This window comes from Equus caballus, chromosome 8 (assembly GCF_041296265.1).
Source record: "Equus caballus isolate H_3958 breed thoroughbred chromosome 8, TB-T2T, whole genome shotgun sequence".
NCBI classification, from domain to species: domain Eukaryota; kingdom Metazoa; phylum Chordata; class Mammalia; order Perissodactyla; family Equidae; genus Equus; species Equus caballus.
Genome location: NC_091691.1, coordinates 63927058 through 63945944, shown reverse-complemented (window position 1 = coordinate 63945944; position 18887 = coordinate 63927058). Strand labels below are relative to the sequence as shown.

General features: G+C 42.2%; 1 protein-coding gene across 4 annotated transcripts in view; it reads right to left on the bottom strand.

Annotated features, from left to right (window-relative positions):
• The window catches only part of MAPRE2 (microtubule associated protein RP/EB family member 2), a 146783-nt gene that overhangs the window by 14464 nt on the left and 113432 nt on the right, over window positions 1-18887 (bottom strand). For all 4 annotated transcript variants that reach the window (XM_023647658.2, XM_023647657.2, XM_070220901.1 and 1 more), the window contains one exon: window positions 776-915. In XM_023647658.2, the coding sequence (XP_023503426.1) occupies window positions 776-915 (140 nt within the window). The remainder of the gene's footprint in view (window positions 1-775; window positions 916-18887) is intronic.

Genomic DNA, 18887 nt, shown 5'->3' with positions numbered 1-18887 from the left:
GATCTTAGGCGAAATTAGCCACTGTTAGTTAGAAAGCATACCTAAACTTTTACATTGAAAATGTCAGACAGTAGAGCTAGAATGACTGTAATCTTGAGGAATATTAGACAGAAGGGAAAGTTCTTCTACTTAAAACACAACTGTGGCCTTTCTGATCCCTCCAATATTGGGTTCAGTGCTCCTGTGGCACCAAACTTCTGCTGTTGTGGGAAGTGCTGGGTTTTCTGCTTTGGCTTGTGTAACAGCCGAGCGTTTGCAATTGCTGTCCCTAAGTTCTGTGAGGGGAGGGACGGTATCTCTCTCGCTGCCATTACATTATTAGCATCAAGCACAGGGTCTGTCATATAGAACAGGCTTAACAAATAGCTGCTGAAGGAAGAGGGGGAGGAAGGGAATCAGGCAGCCTAAGCCTAAGGCTGTTAACACTATCTAGACTGGCCAGAAGTGGGCAGATAAGCCACTGTCTAGCCTGGAGCTCATGACAGGCACTGAGGTGTGAGGGAGGCATCGGCTGGCCTGCAAGCTTGCATTTACCTGGGACTGAGTCATTTGTCCTTCTGTCTTAGTGTATAGCTTTGAGATTTGTGACTAACATCTTTTATTCATAATGGGACACTGATTTCATCTGCCCAAACACTTCCTTTTATTCTAACTTGCTTGAAACCACTGAGTCTGCCTCACCTTTCCTCTCTTATCGCAGGCCTAAAAGGGGCTGCTCCCTCCCCCCTTACGCCTGTCACTGCTCCCAGAGACAGGGCCAGGGATGATGAGTTACCTGTTCATTAAGCTGTATGACCTGTGTTTCTAAATCTTTATCAGATTTGGATGCTGAGCTGCTGGACGAAGCCCTTTTGGCTGATGAGGGACGAGAAGGTGTGGATCCTGGTTTAGATGCTGGACTTGATTTAGCCGCACCTGAAAGTAACCAGAATAAATTATAAACATTGGCAACATTAAAAATGCTTTTTAGATACATAGCAAACGTATGATATAAAAGGAGTTTACCAAACAGTATAAGAGATGAAAGCACAAGGCGAACTTGGGAAACTGTGCAAAGATGAGCTCAAGGATTAATGTCAAAGGCCAGCTTGAAGGGGCTCCCAACCAGTCACACTTGGGACAGTTTGCATATCAAAAGAATAATAGCTGTAATGTATTGCAATGCACTGAACAAGTAAGAAACTAGTCCATACTGATGGAGAAGGCAAGGAGGGAAGATATAAAGATCTTCTTTATAGAACACCGAAAGCTAGTAAATAGAAGAAATGCTAGAATTAGAAAAATCACAATTTTGTAACATCCATAACTGATTCAGCCAAGGCTCATCGATTGACTCTAAAACATTAAGTGAGAAGTTTTGGGGGAACAAGACATTCAGACATGTCAAGGTATTGCCCTATAAACTACTTATTAGACAGGGAAAAAGATATGGCTTTACAATGGGGAGGTCTGGGGATCAGCACCTTAACCAAGCGATTCAAGAGCATCACAAGTAATACGAAAAAAAAAAGACCACTGATTTCAGGTAAGACCCCACCTACCTGGAGCTCAGCTCATGACAGGCTCTCACTATCTAGAACATGACACAAACCTAGGGAATGGCCTCAGCAGCCCAAACAGGAGCCACAAAGTAAATGCAGTGAAGTTTATGCACTTCATGGATTAAGAAATTCAGAGGCATGACTGGGGGCCCACCCATTTGGTTTTACTCTGAACAGAGTTCCAGCAGGTGGCAGCTCCCCGTCTGGCGTAGGCAGTCCTCCCATGGACCCAATTCTCCACCACCATCCCTCATGCTCTGCTCCTCTAGAAGGCTCTTGGAGGGCAAGAGACATGTCTTATTCAGCTTTGTAACCCCGGTGATGGGCCCAATGCTTGGTAAAGGAACACATGTTTAAATAAATACAGGAATAAGTCAATAAAATTTGGTTAAATGTTTTCCAATTGTACAGTTTTGTTCCTGCTTTACAATTTATTAGTGCCAACAGATTAGAAAGAGGCAGGGGTTATAAAGGCAAGTGTGCTGACAGCAGTTACAAGTTTCAACCAATCTCCTAATTACAAAGGAGCAAACAGGACAACTCAGGGGCCTGGAATCATTAGTTACAGATGCAAAGTCACACACACCCTCAAGAAACACTGACAGCATCATGCCCTTGAAAATACATCCCTCTCTGTTATAAACGAAAAAAAATTTTTCTTCCAAAAATATGGCGAAATACCTGATATACGTTAAAAGGAGAATGAATAAATTGAGTATTTTGAAGGGTAAATCTTCAGTGACCTGGAAACCTCACTTATGCAGAAGAACTTCCCCAGGATTCTAGACGCTGCTTTGCTTTGTGATTCTCATACATCTGCAAGCATCCTTTATCTTGGAAGGCCACATAAAACGCTCCTGGAACACTACTTCCGTGTCCCATTGGCCAGGCTCTCTAGCTGTAGGCCAGGCCAACAGGGTAAAGAAAATAACGTGGAGAACAGCAGGGGAGCCAGGGCGAGCACATGCTGACTTGGCAAGGAGCCTTCTCTGAGGGCAGCCACTGGTCAGCCTGACTGGGGAAGCAGCTTTTGAAAAATCAAGTTACTTCAGATCTTTTTATAAGCAACACGTCATATTTTAATATATACATGTTTACTAAGTGCCTACCATGAGCCACATACTGGAGGTACCTGCTCTCCAGAAGGTCCCAGGCATGACCACGCTGAACGTCCTCAAGAACAAAGCAGTGTTCTAGACTACAGGACCATAGAGTGTGATTCTGGCTCTGCCTGAAACACTCCTTCCCCCGCTCCAGGTGACTAAGTCTACCACCCTTCATGTCTCAGCTTAGGTGTTGCTGCTCTGAGAGGCCACAGCACCTGGAACCCTTTGTGCACAGTGCCTAGCAACTGTCACGATATAGTTACTCATCTAATGTCTCCTTCTCCACAAGGTAGGAGCTGCATCTATTTTGTTTACGCTCTATGTTCCTACAGCCAATCACAGTGCCTGACCTAGAGGAGACACTCAATAAAGTTTCTATAATTTATTAAACAACTCCTAGGAGAGGCATCTATCCATGGTAACGACACGAGAGAAAGCTCGAGGAGCTGATGCCAACATCAAAGTCACTGACAGGAGGAGCCAGCAAAACACAAAGGAAATGAAACAAAAATCAACAGCCTCCCAGAAAGAGATCTCTTACTTGGTTCCCTTTCAAGATCCTCGTCCATTATTACTTAGATCCTTATCTATGGAATCAGGACGATAGCTCAAGTGGGTAAATTCAGTCAGTAAATGGTTAACTCTGAGTAGGGGGGAGCAAGGTGGTTTGTGCCAGGCTGTCCAAGCCTCTGCCACGTTCACTGCCTCTTCTGAAGCCAACAGCCCTGAAGAAGGGGGCTTCCCTGGAGAGCACGTGACCCACTGCCCACCCAGGCAGTCCTCCCTAAGCAAGTCAGCATCTGCGATGCGGCCGGTTGTAATAACTGAGCTGGCTTCATCAGATACACGCATGTTCTTATACTCTCCGCCTTGTCCAGTCTCATGTAAATTTTTAAAGGAAAACATGGAAGGAAGAGAAGCTGACTGCTTGTAAAACAGGACTACCACGAATTATATCTTCAGGATATCATCAAATGCAGCTTGAGAAAAACCTGAGATGTTTGGCATGATGTAACAGTAGAAGGGGTCATGGGAAGCCAAAGCCCCGTGCAAGGCCAAGTTGTCAGGGAAGAGAGACGATGAATAAGCAGAGGAAGCTGGCTGGGAGAGAAACACGGGGCCAGGGGGGGACGCTGGGGGGCTCACAGCCCAGAGGCCAGAGCTGCCGCAGTTACCGACAGCAGTTACGGCTCTCCCAGTTCCAGCCACATGTAGCCTCACAGGGAAACCCTGTTTTTTCTTGAAGAAACACATCCTTTGCTATCGACAGAGCCCAACTTAAAAATGCCTGTGGAGGGGGCTTGCCCTGTGGCCGAGTGGTTAAGTTCGTGCGCTCCGCGTCGGTGGCCCAGGGTTTCACTGGTTCGGATCCTGGGCGCGGACATGGCACCGTTCATTAGGCCATGCTGAGGCGGCTTCACACATGCCACAACTAGAAGGACACAACTAAAATATACAACTATGTACTGGGGGGATTTTGGGAGAAAAAGCAGGGGGAGAAAAAAAAAAATTGGCAACAGTCGTTAGCTCAGGTGCCAATCTTTAAAAAAAAAAAAAAAAAAAAAAAGCCTGTGGGGGTCTGACGTGCCAAAGTGTGGTTCAGAGTCAAGGCCTTAAAACAATGTCTGTGTTTCATGGATCCTGTCAAGGTCAGTTGGGGGCAGAGTCCTGGGTCTTTCACCCCGGCACATGCATGTGGCTTGTGGGTCTCCTCGAGATGAGAAAGATGAAGGAAAAGAACATCAGACTTGGCGTCCCCTGCTGCCGGGCAGGGCAGGGATGGTGGAGAGAGGGGGTTTGGTCCACGCTCCCCGACCTATACTGCTAAACGAGGGGTGAAAGAATAGGTTCTGCCCACGCCCTCCCCAACCCCCGACAGTCACTAACTACGTGCAGTGCAGCCTGGAGAAAGGAATGGAAAACAAATTTGAAAAATTTAAAAAGAGAGCCATTAAGTAATTAGTATTTGAAATTTAAAATAAGAGGGGTTTTGAAATTCTAATTTACGTTGTTTGAAAAGAAAATGTTAACGAGAGATCAGCACCCCTTACTTGTACATTTATACCTTCTAATGAATAAACTTGAGGAAATTAAAGAACAGGAAGGACGTGGGGAAGACCTTAGTTATCTTCAGAGGTTTCGAGTTTAAAAAACCACACAACTAAGGGTTAAACTAAAAAGCCCATTTTCAAAAGAATGTAAAGTGAGCTCTTTAAATCATCGCAAGCTGTAATTTGATACGGAAGTAATTTCCCCTCACAGCTATCATACCATTAACACACACTAAGAAATACTAAATACAAAAATTTATAAAAATGAAAAGGAAACCATCTGCTCATCATCTTTAATGATTTCATGGTTTATTTTTTAGAATAATAACAGTAGACACTATTTTAAAGCATATCACCCTCATTAGACAGTTAAGAACCAACTCTTTGCTTATTTGCTTTAAAAGTCTTCTGTCTTCTTTCAGACAACCATTCTCTAAAGTGTGCCCAGCTTCTGGGGGCTCCAGATATTCTCTTCCCACTTACCTGGGCCACTATAATAAGGATGTTATCAGAAAATTGTAGTTATCAATGTCAGTAAATTTAACATTGATAGAACACCTCTGTGTAAGCTGCCATGTGTATTCCAGTTTTGTGAAGTGACCCCATAACATCCTTGATAGCACCCAATCCTGGTTTGACATACTGGGGTCCTCAAGGGCTGCCTTCCTGCTTCCTAGAATGTCCCCTGGTCCACCAACGATTTCACTTCTGTGTCTTCCCAGGCCTCTTTGCTCAGTGATGCTTATGGTGAAAAACATTTACATAATGGCTTTTAAAGAGAGTGCAGTTACTCTGGCTATAATACAGATATAGATTTTTCTCTTGCAGCTATCAAACATTTCAATTTTTTTTTTCAAGGTGCATTTGATGATGTCCTGAAAACATAATTAGTGGTAGCCCTCTTTCACAAGGATCATTTTTCCCTTAAGCTTTTCTCTCTCTCCCTAATTTTCCCTTTCAAAATAAAAAGGAGTTTCAGAAGCAGAGGAACACAGACATAAATTCTGTACAAGTCCCTGTAATTCCCTGACTTTACCCATTCGATATGGACATGATTTACAATGCTAGTCTTTGAGCAGTTGTGTCTTAATTAATGCCTTTAGGATTTGGGGTATAAATATGATTCTAAGACATTTTAACCATAGTTGTAAAAAACAAAGAGTGGCCTGATTCATTGCCTTGGTGAAGCCAGTGCATCGCTGCGTCTAATGTCAATAATTAGTAGCTTGCTTAATGTTTATGGAAAATGCTACAACGTTTTGGGCATAGGAGGCCCAATGAATTCAGAATGACGAAGCAAATAAAAGCATTGTACTTGACTTATCCTTCATGGCCAGGGCTCTGATGGAATTTAGAAATTCTTCTCACATAATCTACCGTATTCCATCTGCCAAAATCATAAACAGAGGAGCTAAAAATATGACATTAATACTGTTGACAAGAACCACAGAGACATTTAAAAACATGTGCACTCACACACATACACACTCAGGAAGCAAGCAACCACTCTCCTGGTCATCCCCAACTTCTTCCGTACTGTGAGGGAACACTCCCTTCACCCCTGGGTCTTTCTCACTCAAAAACCCCACAGAGGCGGGGTGTGGGCAAAATGGGTGAAGGGAGTCAAAACGTACAAACTTCCAGTTATAAAATAAGTCAGTCCTGGGGATGTAATACACAGCATGGTGACGACAGTTAATAATACTGTATCGTACATTTGAAAGTTGCTAAGAGAGTAGATTTTAAAAGTTCTCATCACAAGAAAAAAAAATCGTAACTATATGTGGTGATGGATGTTAACCAGCCTTTTCTGTGATCAGTTTGCAATATATTTAAATACGATATATTCAAATATTATGTTGTACACCTGAAATATAATATGTCAATTATAGCTCAAAAGCAAAACCAAACTCCACAGAACAACTGAAACACAGCAGAAGATAACATGGCATCTACATTGACTACAGATAGACTGACATCACTTCCTTATTCCCTATACCTTGGCAAATAGATTTTATTTTTAACTGAGATAATGAGCTCGGTTAAAATAAACAGGTAAATAAGGCCACTGCTAGGGGAAAGAGGATGGGGCTGGACAGATGGGAAGAGAGACTGCCCACAGTAAGAGGGTTTTCTACGTGACTACACTGACCCCACATCAATATGACTGTCAGCTCCCACATAATTCTGATCACGGTAAATTCAAGATCTAGTCCTTTCCTCCAAAAGTGGCTCCATACCTTCACTTTGTAGAGTCTGTAATCTGCGCTGAGGGCAAAAGCACCTCGGTGGCCAGAGGTCAGTCCAAATGGAACTTTAACAGGGTTCCAGGATGCCCTGATTCATGAGATCATTAAGAGGTTGGTTCTTTTATTCTGAAATTAGTAGTTCATAGCCTTTGTGGTTTCTGTCCTACTAGTGCAGCCAGTGGCCAAGTTTGGCTCTCCTACTTCAGTGTCAGCTCATAAACATGGGCAGCTCCATATGGCCGATCAGGCACCATATAAATCTTGTGGGAATGAAGACATGGTATAGAGTTGGGTATCCTCCATCTTGCCCCTAGGGAGACAGTGGTTAAGCGTGGAGGCCCTGCAGCCAGGCGGCCTTCATAGGAATCCTGGCTCTGTTACTTGCCGGGAGGCGTGACTTTTGCTGCCACCTGGACTTCTTTATGTTTAAGATAGGAATAGCAGTGCCCGTTCCCAGAGCTGGGAAGAGTGCATGAGTTAACACATGGAAAGTTCTTACACAAAAGCCTGGCACAGAGCATGTGCTCAATAAATGTTAGCTTACATTATTATTACTCAGCAAATGAGACCTGACTCAACTAATGAAGAAAAAGTACACAGGTTTCCCATTTCTAGACAAAATAAAAAGTAAACTGCTGAAATAAGAAAATGAGACTCATTTTATTTAAAGAAAATCTTTACAAAAATTTATTAGCCCATATCCACCAGTGAGCTCCAAGGCATAGGTTCCCCCATTCCATACTCTCTCTATCTTGAAAATCAGCGAGCTGAAACTCAAGTCTCTGCTCCTTCTCAATTACCCTGATCCATTCATCCATGCAGCAAATATTTATTGAACCCCTACTGTGTACCTGGCAAGCTATAGGCACTTGGGATAAAACAATGAATGAAACACAAAAGATGCCTGTCCTTGTGGAATTTACATTCTAACAGGGGGAATTAGAGAATAAATAATGTAATAAATCAATAAGAGACGAAATAAACTAGAAAGCAAATGCTATGGAAACGAGAAAGGAAGGGAAGAGCAGGGGCAGGGAGTGTGGGTAGGAGCTGGTGAGTGACCGTTCTAAACAGGACCTTCAGGGGACAGCCTGAGCGTCTAAACAGGACCTTCAGGGGACAGCCTGAGCGTCTAAACAGGACCTTCAGGGGACAGCCTGAGCGTCTAAACAGGACCTTCAGGGGACAGCCTGAGCGTCTAAACAGGACCTTCAGGGGACAGCCTGAGCGTCTACACAGGACCTTCAGGGGACAGCCTGAGCGTCTAAACAGGACCTTCAGGGGACAGCCTGAGCGTCTACACAGGACCTTCAGGGGACAGCCTGAGCGTCTAAACAGGACCTTCAGGGGACAGCCTGAGCGTCTAAACAGGACCTTCAGGGGACAGCCTGAGCGTCTAAACAGGACCTTCAGGGGACAGCCTGAGCGTCTAAACAGGACCTTCAGGGGACAGCCTGAGCGTCTAAACAGGACCTTCAGGGGACAGCCTGAGCGTCTAAACAGGACCTTCAGGGGACAGCCTGAGCGTCTACACAGGACCTTCAGGGGACAGCCTGAGCGTCTAAACAGGACCTTCAGGGGACAGCCTGAGCGTCTACACAGGACCTTCAGGGGACAGCCTGAGCGTCTAAACAGGACCTTCAGGGGACAGCCTGAGCGTCTGCACAGGACCTTCAGGGGACAGCCTGAGCGTCTGCACAGGACCTTCAGGGGACAGCCTGAGCGTCCGCCGCGAAGACCACAGTCTCAACTCCTCACTCAGACCCACAGGACTTCCACAGGCCACACTCAGCCCGAGTCCACTCAGAAGGACAGGGATCAGGAACTCTGAGTCCTCTCGGTGGGAGTCCTGCAGCACAGACGCAAGGAGGAGAGATCCACACCAGGTATATGTGTGTGGGGCCCAGCTCAAAAGTCCCATTCCCCACAGAAGCCAACATCTCTTGTGACAACTCCATAGTCCATAGTCACAACTCTGTAGTCACAGCTTCCAGGATCCCCGCAAGTGGCATGCCAGTTGCAGGAATAACCCTTATTTCTTCAGGGCCTCGTTGAAAAAGTCAGATTTGAGCAAAGACCTGAGAGAGGTGAGCTGGCCCTTGGGACAGCAAGAAGGAGAGCATTCCAGAAAAAGGGAAGGCCTAATGCCAGTGCACGGGCCCTGCCTCGCCTGTTCAGGAGCCAGGCCAGATACTGAAGCCGAGGGAGCATGGGGCACTGCAGGAGGAGAAGGTCTCAGAGGTGCTGGAGGGGACAGGTCATGCAGGACCTCAAAGGCTACTGTGAGGAGGTCGGCTTTCATTCTGAGGGAAAAGGGAAGCTACTGCAGAGTCTTGAGCAGAAGAGTGACATGAGCTGACTTCGGTTTTAGAAGGCTCACTGCCTGCTGTGTGGACAACACACTGCAGGGGGTGAGGACAGAGGCCGAAGGGCCAGTTAGGGGCTACTGCAGGAATTCTCCTGGCTATGAAGAGTGAGTGCTCCAGACAAGTCATGTTTTTGGTAAAGTATTTACAATGCTATAGTTCAGAAAAAGCTATTATATACCCTCTAGAACAGACATCAAATGTTCAGCCATTTTATACAACTTTGAATTTTGAAAGATTAACTACAAAGAAAAGATATTCTGTGATCAGTAGCATCTGCTATTGATTCCAAGGGGAGGGCTGAAGGAAAAGCAGGCAGTGACAAGAATTATGAGTCAGTCTGTGTCCCTCCCAGTCCACTGCTCAAGGGTCATTACAGAGTATGATAACTGGCTCTGCCCCGGGAGAGCATGCCAGTGAGCTACGCTGAAAGTCAGAGGCCTAGGGAGGGTGGGGTTGCCCCTGCACGGAGAGCTAGAGCCTGAGGCTCCCCTGCCCTGACCAGTGGTCACAAAGGCTGCCCTGTGATGGGCAAGAGGGCCTGACTCCACTGAGCATGCCCAGCCAGTATGAGCATTCACGAACCAAGTTACTTCTGCCCTGGTTACTGTCCCTGCTGGAGATGATGTGCTTATTTTTAGCCATCATGTGATTCTCCAGTATTTTCCAGGCTCTGCTTGAGTCACTCTGGTTTCAGAGAATTTTTCATAGGGGGAAAAATGCAGGAAAGAACTCTTCATCTTGAAATGGCTCAAATATTAAAAATTCTAACTTTTAAATAGTTATTGGAACATGGTGTATATTTTTTTCGATAAACTGACTTTTCACACCTCTCACATTTTGGTAGGAAATTAAGCATGCTCTGAAACACATTAGGTGCCAACCAATCACCCCCTTAGTTCAAGTTCTTGTTTTCAAATTGTCTCAGAGAAATTTCTATGAAGAAATGGTCAGGATCCCTCACCCCGATGAAAAGAATACACACCAGAGTCCCAACAATAATTTAAGGGAGCACCCCCTTGCCTGTTTGCTGCAGCAATAAGGAAAGCTAGTGGTTGAAAGAACCCAACGAACTGAGCCAGACACGGAGAATAAAGACACACAGGTGTTACCACGACAGCGACATCATGGTCTCCCCGCGCTCCTGGTATACAGCAGTCATTTACACAAAAACCTTACAAACCAACACGGCCATTTTAGGGGAGCACACTACTTAATCACTTGACAATGTTCGGTCAGAGTGCTACTGACTCCACAGGCAAGAACAGTGTTTTAGGTTGTTCTTCTGATGGTGGCAAGTCTGTTGTGCGCCATCACTACTATCTTACCCACAACTCCCTTGCAAAGAGAGACGTGGTCTGAAGCCAGAGAGCAGGTGGAGCTCAGGGAGGTGAGAACCAGAGTGGAGGCCCACTTGAATCATCCGCTGTCCCCTACGTCACCTGGCTCCTGCTCCAGGTTCTCTGCTTCCACCAGCCACCACCAAGCCAGAAACTTGTGCAGCAGGTCTCCTCGGCTTCCCCTTTCCTTTATTTCTCATGTCCAATCATCATCAAGTTTTGTTGATCATACCTCCTTAAAGTCTCTAACCCATGGCCATGACTGTGTTTAGGCCGCCTTCCTCTCCTACATGGTTTGCTGCCACAGCTTAGCTAGTCTTCTGGACTGTAACTGTGCCCTCTCCGCGTGTTGTCCATATCAGAGTAAACTTGTACTTAAAACCTTTCAATGACTCCCAACAGTCCCCATTATATTATAAAGCGTAAACCTTTGTGACTGACAGATCCTAAAGTGACCCCTCACCTGCCCCCAATGATCTTCACCTCCTGGTGTTCCCACCTGCTGGTGTTCCCACCTTTGTCTAGTTCCCCACCCTGGAGTGTGGATGGGACCTCTGACTTGCTTCTAACCAACAGAATATGGCAAGGGTAATGGGATGCCACTCCCATGATTATGGTACTCTATATATGACTGTGTTTTGCTGGCAGACACACCAGAGAGACTTCCTCTACTGGCCTTGAAGTAAGCTGCCATATAGTAAGCACCCATGTTGGAAAAACCCACATGGCAAGAAACTGTAGGTGGCCTCTGGGAACTGAGAGAAGCTTCCAGCAAGAAACAGAAGCCTCAGTCCTGCAGCCTCAAGGAAACTGCCAACAACCCAAGGAAGCTTTCCCCAGTTGAGCCTCTGATGAGACCACAGCCACAGCAGATACCAAGATTGCAGCCTGGTGAGATTCTAAAGCACAGAACATGGCTAAGCTGTGCCCGGGCTTCAGAATCTGTGAGACAATACATGCGTGCTGTTTTAAGGTACTAAATTTGTAGTGGTTCTTTTGCGGCAAAAGAACCTGAATACGATCTCTTAACTCATTATACAAGGGCCCCGCTCACCTCTGCAGCCTCACATCTCAAAAACCGCACAGAACCCACACTTTGCTGAATAGAGCCATTCTCTTTTGATTTCAACATTCTGTTCTTCCAGCTTGCAATGTTCTTTTCCATGCGCTTCACTGGGCTAACTTCTACTCATTCATTAAGCTTTTGTGGAACCTCACTCTTTCCAAGAAACCATTCTAGAATACACAAAACCAGCTCAGGTGACCTTCCTACACACCCTGATAGCACTTACCTCACTTTACTGTTACTGTCTGTTTGTCATCAGGCTTCCCCACTAGGCTGTAACTTCCTTGAATCACTGTAGGGTCCAGAACCTCTTATAGAGCCTTAACAAATATTTGTTAAGAGACTGAATGAGAATTCAAGTCAAGCTTTCACACAAAGGACAAGGAATCCAAGAAATAGAAACTGTTGTTTAAGAAATGTTTTCTGAGCGACTGTAGTGTGCCATGCTATCTTCTAAGCTACAGTGCGAGGTGATGAGATTATTGGAGAAAATTTCAAAAACAGCAGTGTTGGCTTAAATACTGCCTTTTCCTTGATCTCAATGGACACGGCAGTCATTTAAATTAAATCATTTCAACAAATACTAAATGAGAAACTTCACTCTATCAGGCAGTGGGGAAACAATGATTGGACAAGACAGACCTGATTGATAGTTTAGTTAACCCAATTCCAAGGGAGTCAAGAAAACTCTTCAACTCACAACTGTTTTCTGTTCCCACCCAACCTATCAAGTGACACAGAAAGGCACCAAAAGTAAAGAAACATAGGTTCATCGGTGCTCTGTGATATTCTGCTTATGGAAACTGAGACTAAACACCAAATCGTCACCCTTTGAGGCCTGTCAAGGTTTATTGTCAGACTTAGAACCAAAATGCCAAGTTATGATACCTATGGAGAGAAAAGAGATGATCTATCAGAGTAATTGGGGGGGGGGGGTTAGTTGCAGAACTGATTAATATTTCAGCATATTTAGGGAGGAGCTGTATAAGAATGACCCAATGCTGGCTATGAAAGGACCCCATGCTGTTTAAAAAAGGGCTCGGATGGTTTGCTTCCCAGGTGCAGGCAGGACAACAATGGAGGCCATAGCCCTCTTCTGTCAAGTCCTGTGTGAGGAAAGAGCGTGGCAGGCTGAAACAGACGCCAGTTTTGTCTGAGGGGCTTACTGTTCACTCTGAAATCACCCAGGCCACATACTCAGAGAATTATTTGAACTGAAGGGTTAAAAAACCAGAGATTAGTAATCCTACAAATCTAGGGCTCAGTATTCTGGGCTTTATACACGTTTCTACTTTAGGGCTGATAAGAGGCCTGGAACAACCGGCTTAATGTTTCCTGCATTTACGAATGTAGATAAAATATAACAACGCTCACCAAGAGCCTGTTGCAGGGATGAATGGGAATGTTTTTGAACTTATAAGAATTATTTTTAAAATAAATGTCATCCAAATCGAAGAGCATGTATTCTGTTTCCAGCCTTTCAACACTGTAGACTTGTCTATTTCTTCCATACACCATGCAATTTGAGTTTGGTCTGTGAAAACGTACTGTGGTTCAGTACAGTGTGAGGAGGAGACAGGAACATAAAACAAGATCATATCCATGTCATCTGAGAGAGGCAGTATAACATAATGGTTAAAGAGTGTGGGCTCCGGAATCACACAATCAGGCTTCAAATCTTTGGTCCCCTACTTCTAGTGTGTGACCCTGGCAAATTACTGAACCTCTCTGTGCCTCAGTTTTCTCAACTCTAAAACGGGCATATGATACTATCTACCATTTAGGACTGCTGTGAAGCTAAATTGAGCTAATACATATTTAGTGCTTATAACAATAGTTGCCACTTAGTATGTACTCAAATATTTGCTAACCCCCTTATATTTGATGACTCCTTCTACATTTTAAATGTTTTCCTTTTCCCTAACTTTCATGAAAAAAATTATATTCACATTAGATTTACATTTTAAGAGTTATACAATAATAGTAACAACATTTTATAGGTTTTGAACTTCAAGCTTTTAGAAATTCGAGTTTTAAAGAAAACTATGACATCCTCTGATTCCAAAAAGCCAAAATAATTAAAAATTGCAAATTGAATTAGTAAATCCTCTGTCAAAAATGTTGTCTCACTAAGCAAACAAACCGGGATGGAAATGAAAAATGCATGGTTCTTCCTAGGAAGAAGCCCTTGGCCTCTTCCACAGACACTGCCAGAAGATTCCTATCTGAAGCTCCTGAATTCTTCAAGACTTTTCGTTCCTCTCTGTGGAATATTCCAGACTCTCAGATGTTCAATATCCTGGCAAGGCAGAGCACTGCTCATATTTTATGCTGTGGTTTTATCATTATTGGTAGGGAAACGCAGTTTTAATTACTCTGTGAGAGGAGAAGCATCCCGATGCCTAGCAGTATACCTTAGATATCTTACATATGGAAGATGTGTAGCTGGAGGGACAAAACCACCACCTCTAGGGAGTAGGGGATATCCTCTAAGAATTTAATAAATTGGGCCATTTTAAGTGTTCTTTTCATTTTCTCCAGATCTAAATGTAGCCAAGTGAGCATTAACTAGTATGCAGCTTGGCAATAGTATGGTTTCTTAATACAAACAGGTCAAGGGGGTGTAATGCTGACATATGAGGGACTGAGTGAAAGATAAAAACACTGTTCATATAAGAAGTGCTAACATCTATTTGAAAACAAGTATTGTTAATTATGGAGCTGGTAAAAATGCATCTCTTCCTTGTTTTGAGTTGATACTGTGTCATCTCTGAAAATTAAGATTTGATCCTTGAAGAAGTAAGTAGGTACGTGGATAGGAGAGCATGTGGTTAGGTGAGTGGGGACTGTGGGGTAGCAGCATCAAGCAGGTACACCCTGGGAAACTGTAAGAATAAATAGGCATGACTCATCTTGATGGGAAGACCATAAAGGGACAAGAAGGGTGCCTGTGCCTACCCTACAGGGCTCTGGGAAGTCAAATGCCGTCACGGGCTGTTCTAGTCTAAAGTGCGGACATGGAGAAAATGCATTTTACAGAGTAAATGATGACTCTAGGGTGAGACAAATATTTGTGGTTAAAGGGTGGAGTTTCTCAAAAAGTAAATGAAGACTTGCGTCTTGGTGGTGATAAGGAAAAGGAAATCCTGCATGAGGGTACAGGCCTGAGGCGAATGTTAGGACCTTTTGAGTGAGATTTATCTTGAGAACTTTTTACCTGGACTCTAATTGAGTTAAGTGGCTATTAAATAAAAAACATGAACACTTCTTGGAGCAATATAACAAAATCCAGAGTCTCCGCAACATAACATCACAATGTTTAGGATACAATCCAAAGTTACTCAACATATAAAGAGCTTGGAAAATGACATATTCTCAAAAGAAAAGACAATCAACAGATGCCAACTGTGAGAAGATCAGAGTGGTGGAGTTAGCAGACAGAAACTTCAAAGCAGCTATCATAACCACGCTCAGTAAAGAAAGCCCATAATGAATGAAAAGGTAGGCAAGCTCAAGAGAAAAAGAAGATAAACCTTAAAACTGAAAAATACAATAACTGAAATAAAAAAATATGCTCAATAGTGGAATGGAAATAACAGAGGAAAAAGAGGGTAAACTTGAAGATATATCAATAGAAAAAATCTAAAGAAGAGAAAACAAAGACAGGAAAAAAGAGAAACAGAGCCTCAGCAATTTATGAGATGATTTCAAAAGCTCTAACATATGGATAAATGGAGTCCCAGAAGGACAGGATAGAGAAGATGAAGTGGAAGAAATATTTAAAGAACTAATGGCTGAAAACTTCCCTAATACGGTAAAAGACATAAGCTTACAGATTTAAGAAGTTTAATGAACTCCAAAACAAGATAAATTCAAGGAGAACCACAATGAGGCACATCACAGTCACACTACTGCAAACCAACGATACAGAGAGAATCTTCACTGCACGCAGAGAAAAACAATACAGTGCAGACAGGAGAGGAATGATCAGAATGAACATGCACTTCTTATCTCTGGAGGCCACAGAGAGTGGAACAACATCTTTAAAGTGCTTAATGAAAGAAAGTATCTGCCTGAATTCTTTATCTAGTGAAATACTCTTTAAGAATTAAGGTGAAATAAAGACATTGACAGAAAAAGGAAAACTAAAAGAATTTGTTGCCATTGGACTTGCTCTACAAGAAATGCTAAAGAAAGTTCTTCAGTCTGAAGAGAAATCAAAACAGTAGGGAACTCAGAGGTTCAGGAATGAATGAAGAACATTGGACATAGTAAATATATGCAAAATAAACTATTTCTCTCAACTTCTTTAAAATACATGTCTGTTTAAAGCAGCAGTGCCTAATAGAAATGTAATGTGAACCATGTAACTTAAAATTTTCTAGTAGCCACATCAAAAAGTAACAAAAGACATTAATTTTAACATATGCAAAACATATACAGTATATACAAATTAAAACTTCCACATGTATTCAGCATAAAACTTATTAATTAGGTCTAGTTTTATATTATTTTTTTCACACCAAGTCTTCTAAATCCAGCATGCACTTTATATATACACACACCATGTTCCAATGCACGATAAGCATATTTCAAGTGCTCAGAAGCCACCAGATTTGACAGTGTTGGTTTAAAGAAAAAGTTATAACACGGTCTTGTGGGGTTTATAATGTATGTAGGTGTAATGACAAATATAACATAAGATAGTGCGGGGAGGAGTTGCAAGGGTTCCCCATTTTACCTGAAGTGGTTCAATATTAATTTTAGTACACTGTGAAAAGAATATATGTGGCCATCCTTAGAGCAACCACCAAAAATACTAATGCAAAGAGGTACGGTTAAAAACACAATAACTAAATTAAGATGGAATGCTCAAAAATATTTTAAAATCCAGAAGACAACAGGAAAGAAGAAAGAGAAACAAAAAACAGGACCAGTGGAAAACAAATAATAATATGGTAGATTTAAATCCAAATCAATAATTAACATTAAGTGTTAATGGACTGGACCCTCCACTGTCCAGAGATTATCAGAATGCATAAAAACACAAGATACAAGTATATGCTGTGTAGAAGAGACACACTTTAAACATAAAGACCAAGATAAGTGGAAATTTAACCTATCATGGAGAAAGATATACCATGCAAAGAATAAGCCTAAGAAAGCTGGAATGGCTATATTAATATCAGATAAAATAGATTTCAGGACAAAGAGAATTATCAAAGATAAAGAGGAACAGTGTATAAAATAAAAGTCAATTCATCAGGATGACTTAACAATCATAAACATGTATGCACCTAACAACAGAGCCCTAAATACAGGAAACAAAAATTGAGAGCATTAAACAGGGAAAAACAGACAATTCCACAACCAACGCTAACACCCTCTTTGCAGAAATTGTTACAACTAGACAACAAAAAACAGTAAAAACAAAGAGGATCCGAATAACACTATCTACTACTTTGATCTAATTGGTATTTCTAAAACACTGTACAACCAACAACCGCAGAACACATATGCTTTTCAAGTCCATGTGGTACGCTGACCAAGAGAGACCACATTCTGGGCTACAAAATCAAGATCAGAACACAAATAAAGACCGCTATAAACTGCTACATTTCACTGCCTCTCCTAAAAAACAAAACAAACTTTTTGGGAAAGTAAAACCAACTTTTCTTTCCCCAAATAAGGTGACAGGCAATGCTTACCTAGATTACAGGTGCTCAACAAATGTGAAAACACTGCTAAACAAATGAATCAATAAACATGGTCATCTTGTTAAGGCTGTATGAAGAGACATAGAGAACCCCATTCAATACAGTTTTTGAAAAGCACTAAGGATTTATTTAAATCTACATTTAGGGATTTAATTATGATTGTTAAAATACTTTATTCTATTATACTTCTTAGGTTGCTTCCTTTTTGAAACCATTTTTTTGTATTTTTATTAATCTGATTTGAAGGCTGGAACACTGAAGTCTATAAGGAAAAGAAAAAACTCAGTCTCAATTTCCATAGCAACTCTAAATGCATCACACTATATTTGTATACGGGAGTTTGATTTAAATACGTTAATATATGTGAATTTGCAATGTGTCTAAGCTGTGGTTGCTATAGAAACTGCAACTTTGAATTTCTTTTTAAGTTAAGCGTTCACACACAAAATCTGATCCCCTGGACAGCTATCCTGAGTTGCAGATATGGCTCATAGCCATAAATTTACAAACATCACGACTCATGGTCGTATATGCACTTAGATAACTATCATAACGAAAATGCCTATTTTAATACACGCTCCTTGTTGGTAGATAAAAAGCTGTTCAAGATGTAATTTCTGGAATGTAGATAGAATAAGACTTGCCAGACAGCCTCCACCCTAGGTGACAGCCTCTGCTTATGACGAAGCTTGTTCCAGTCCAGGTAAGTCACCCAACAACACACAGGCACCAAAGTGTTCTATGCCTTCTCTGAATCCACAAAAGAACATCTTGTGTCTGTACTGATTATGGCAGAAAAATCTAGCACATACTTACAAAAAGAGAATGCATCAAGTATGTAGAATGCATCAATTTTATACACAAGCAAACAATCTGGGATATATAAGCGGTCTGTGTGATGTAAAAACAATTTTTTTCTTGCCAATGTAGACAGTCCTTTCTTAATTATCAACATGTGGATAATCCAGGCCATGACCACTCTTTCCACTCTAATATGGTCCCTTTGCCACACAAGATGCTCTGGAGTTTCCATTTACTGCTTTTAAAGGTATTATAGTCAGGACATGCAGGTAACATTTTTTTTGAGATATAAGTGACATAACATGTTAATTTCAAGTGTACAACATAATGATTTTATATTTGCATATATTGTGAAATAATCACCACAATAAGTCTAGTTAACATCCATCACCATACAGTTACAATTTTGTTGTTGTCGTTATTGTGATGAGAACTTTTAATATCTACTCTCTTTGTTAATTTTAATATTAGCCTAAGGAAATATTTGGGGAGACAAAATCCACTGCAAAATGAATCAAGTATTCCAAAGCTAAAAATGAAAAAATAATTGAAGGCTGTCTCCTGTTTTTGATTATACCGGGCATCGCTTGTTTCCATGAATGCAGATAATTAAGAAATGACCAAGGCTCAGAGGTGGGAGCAGAAATTAC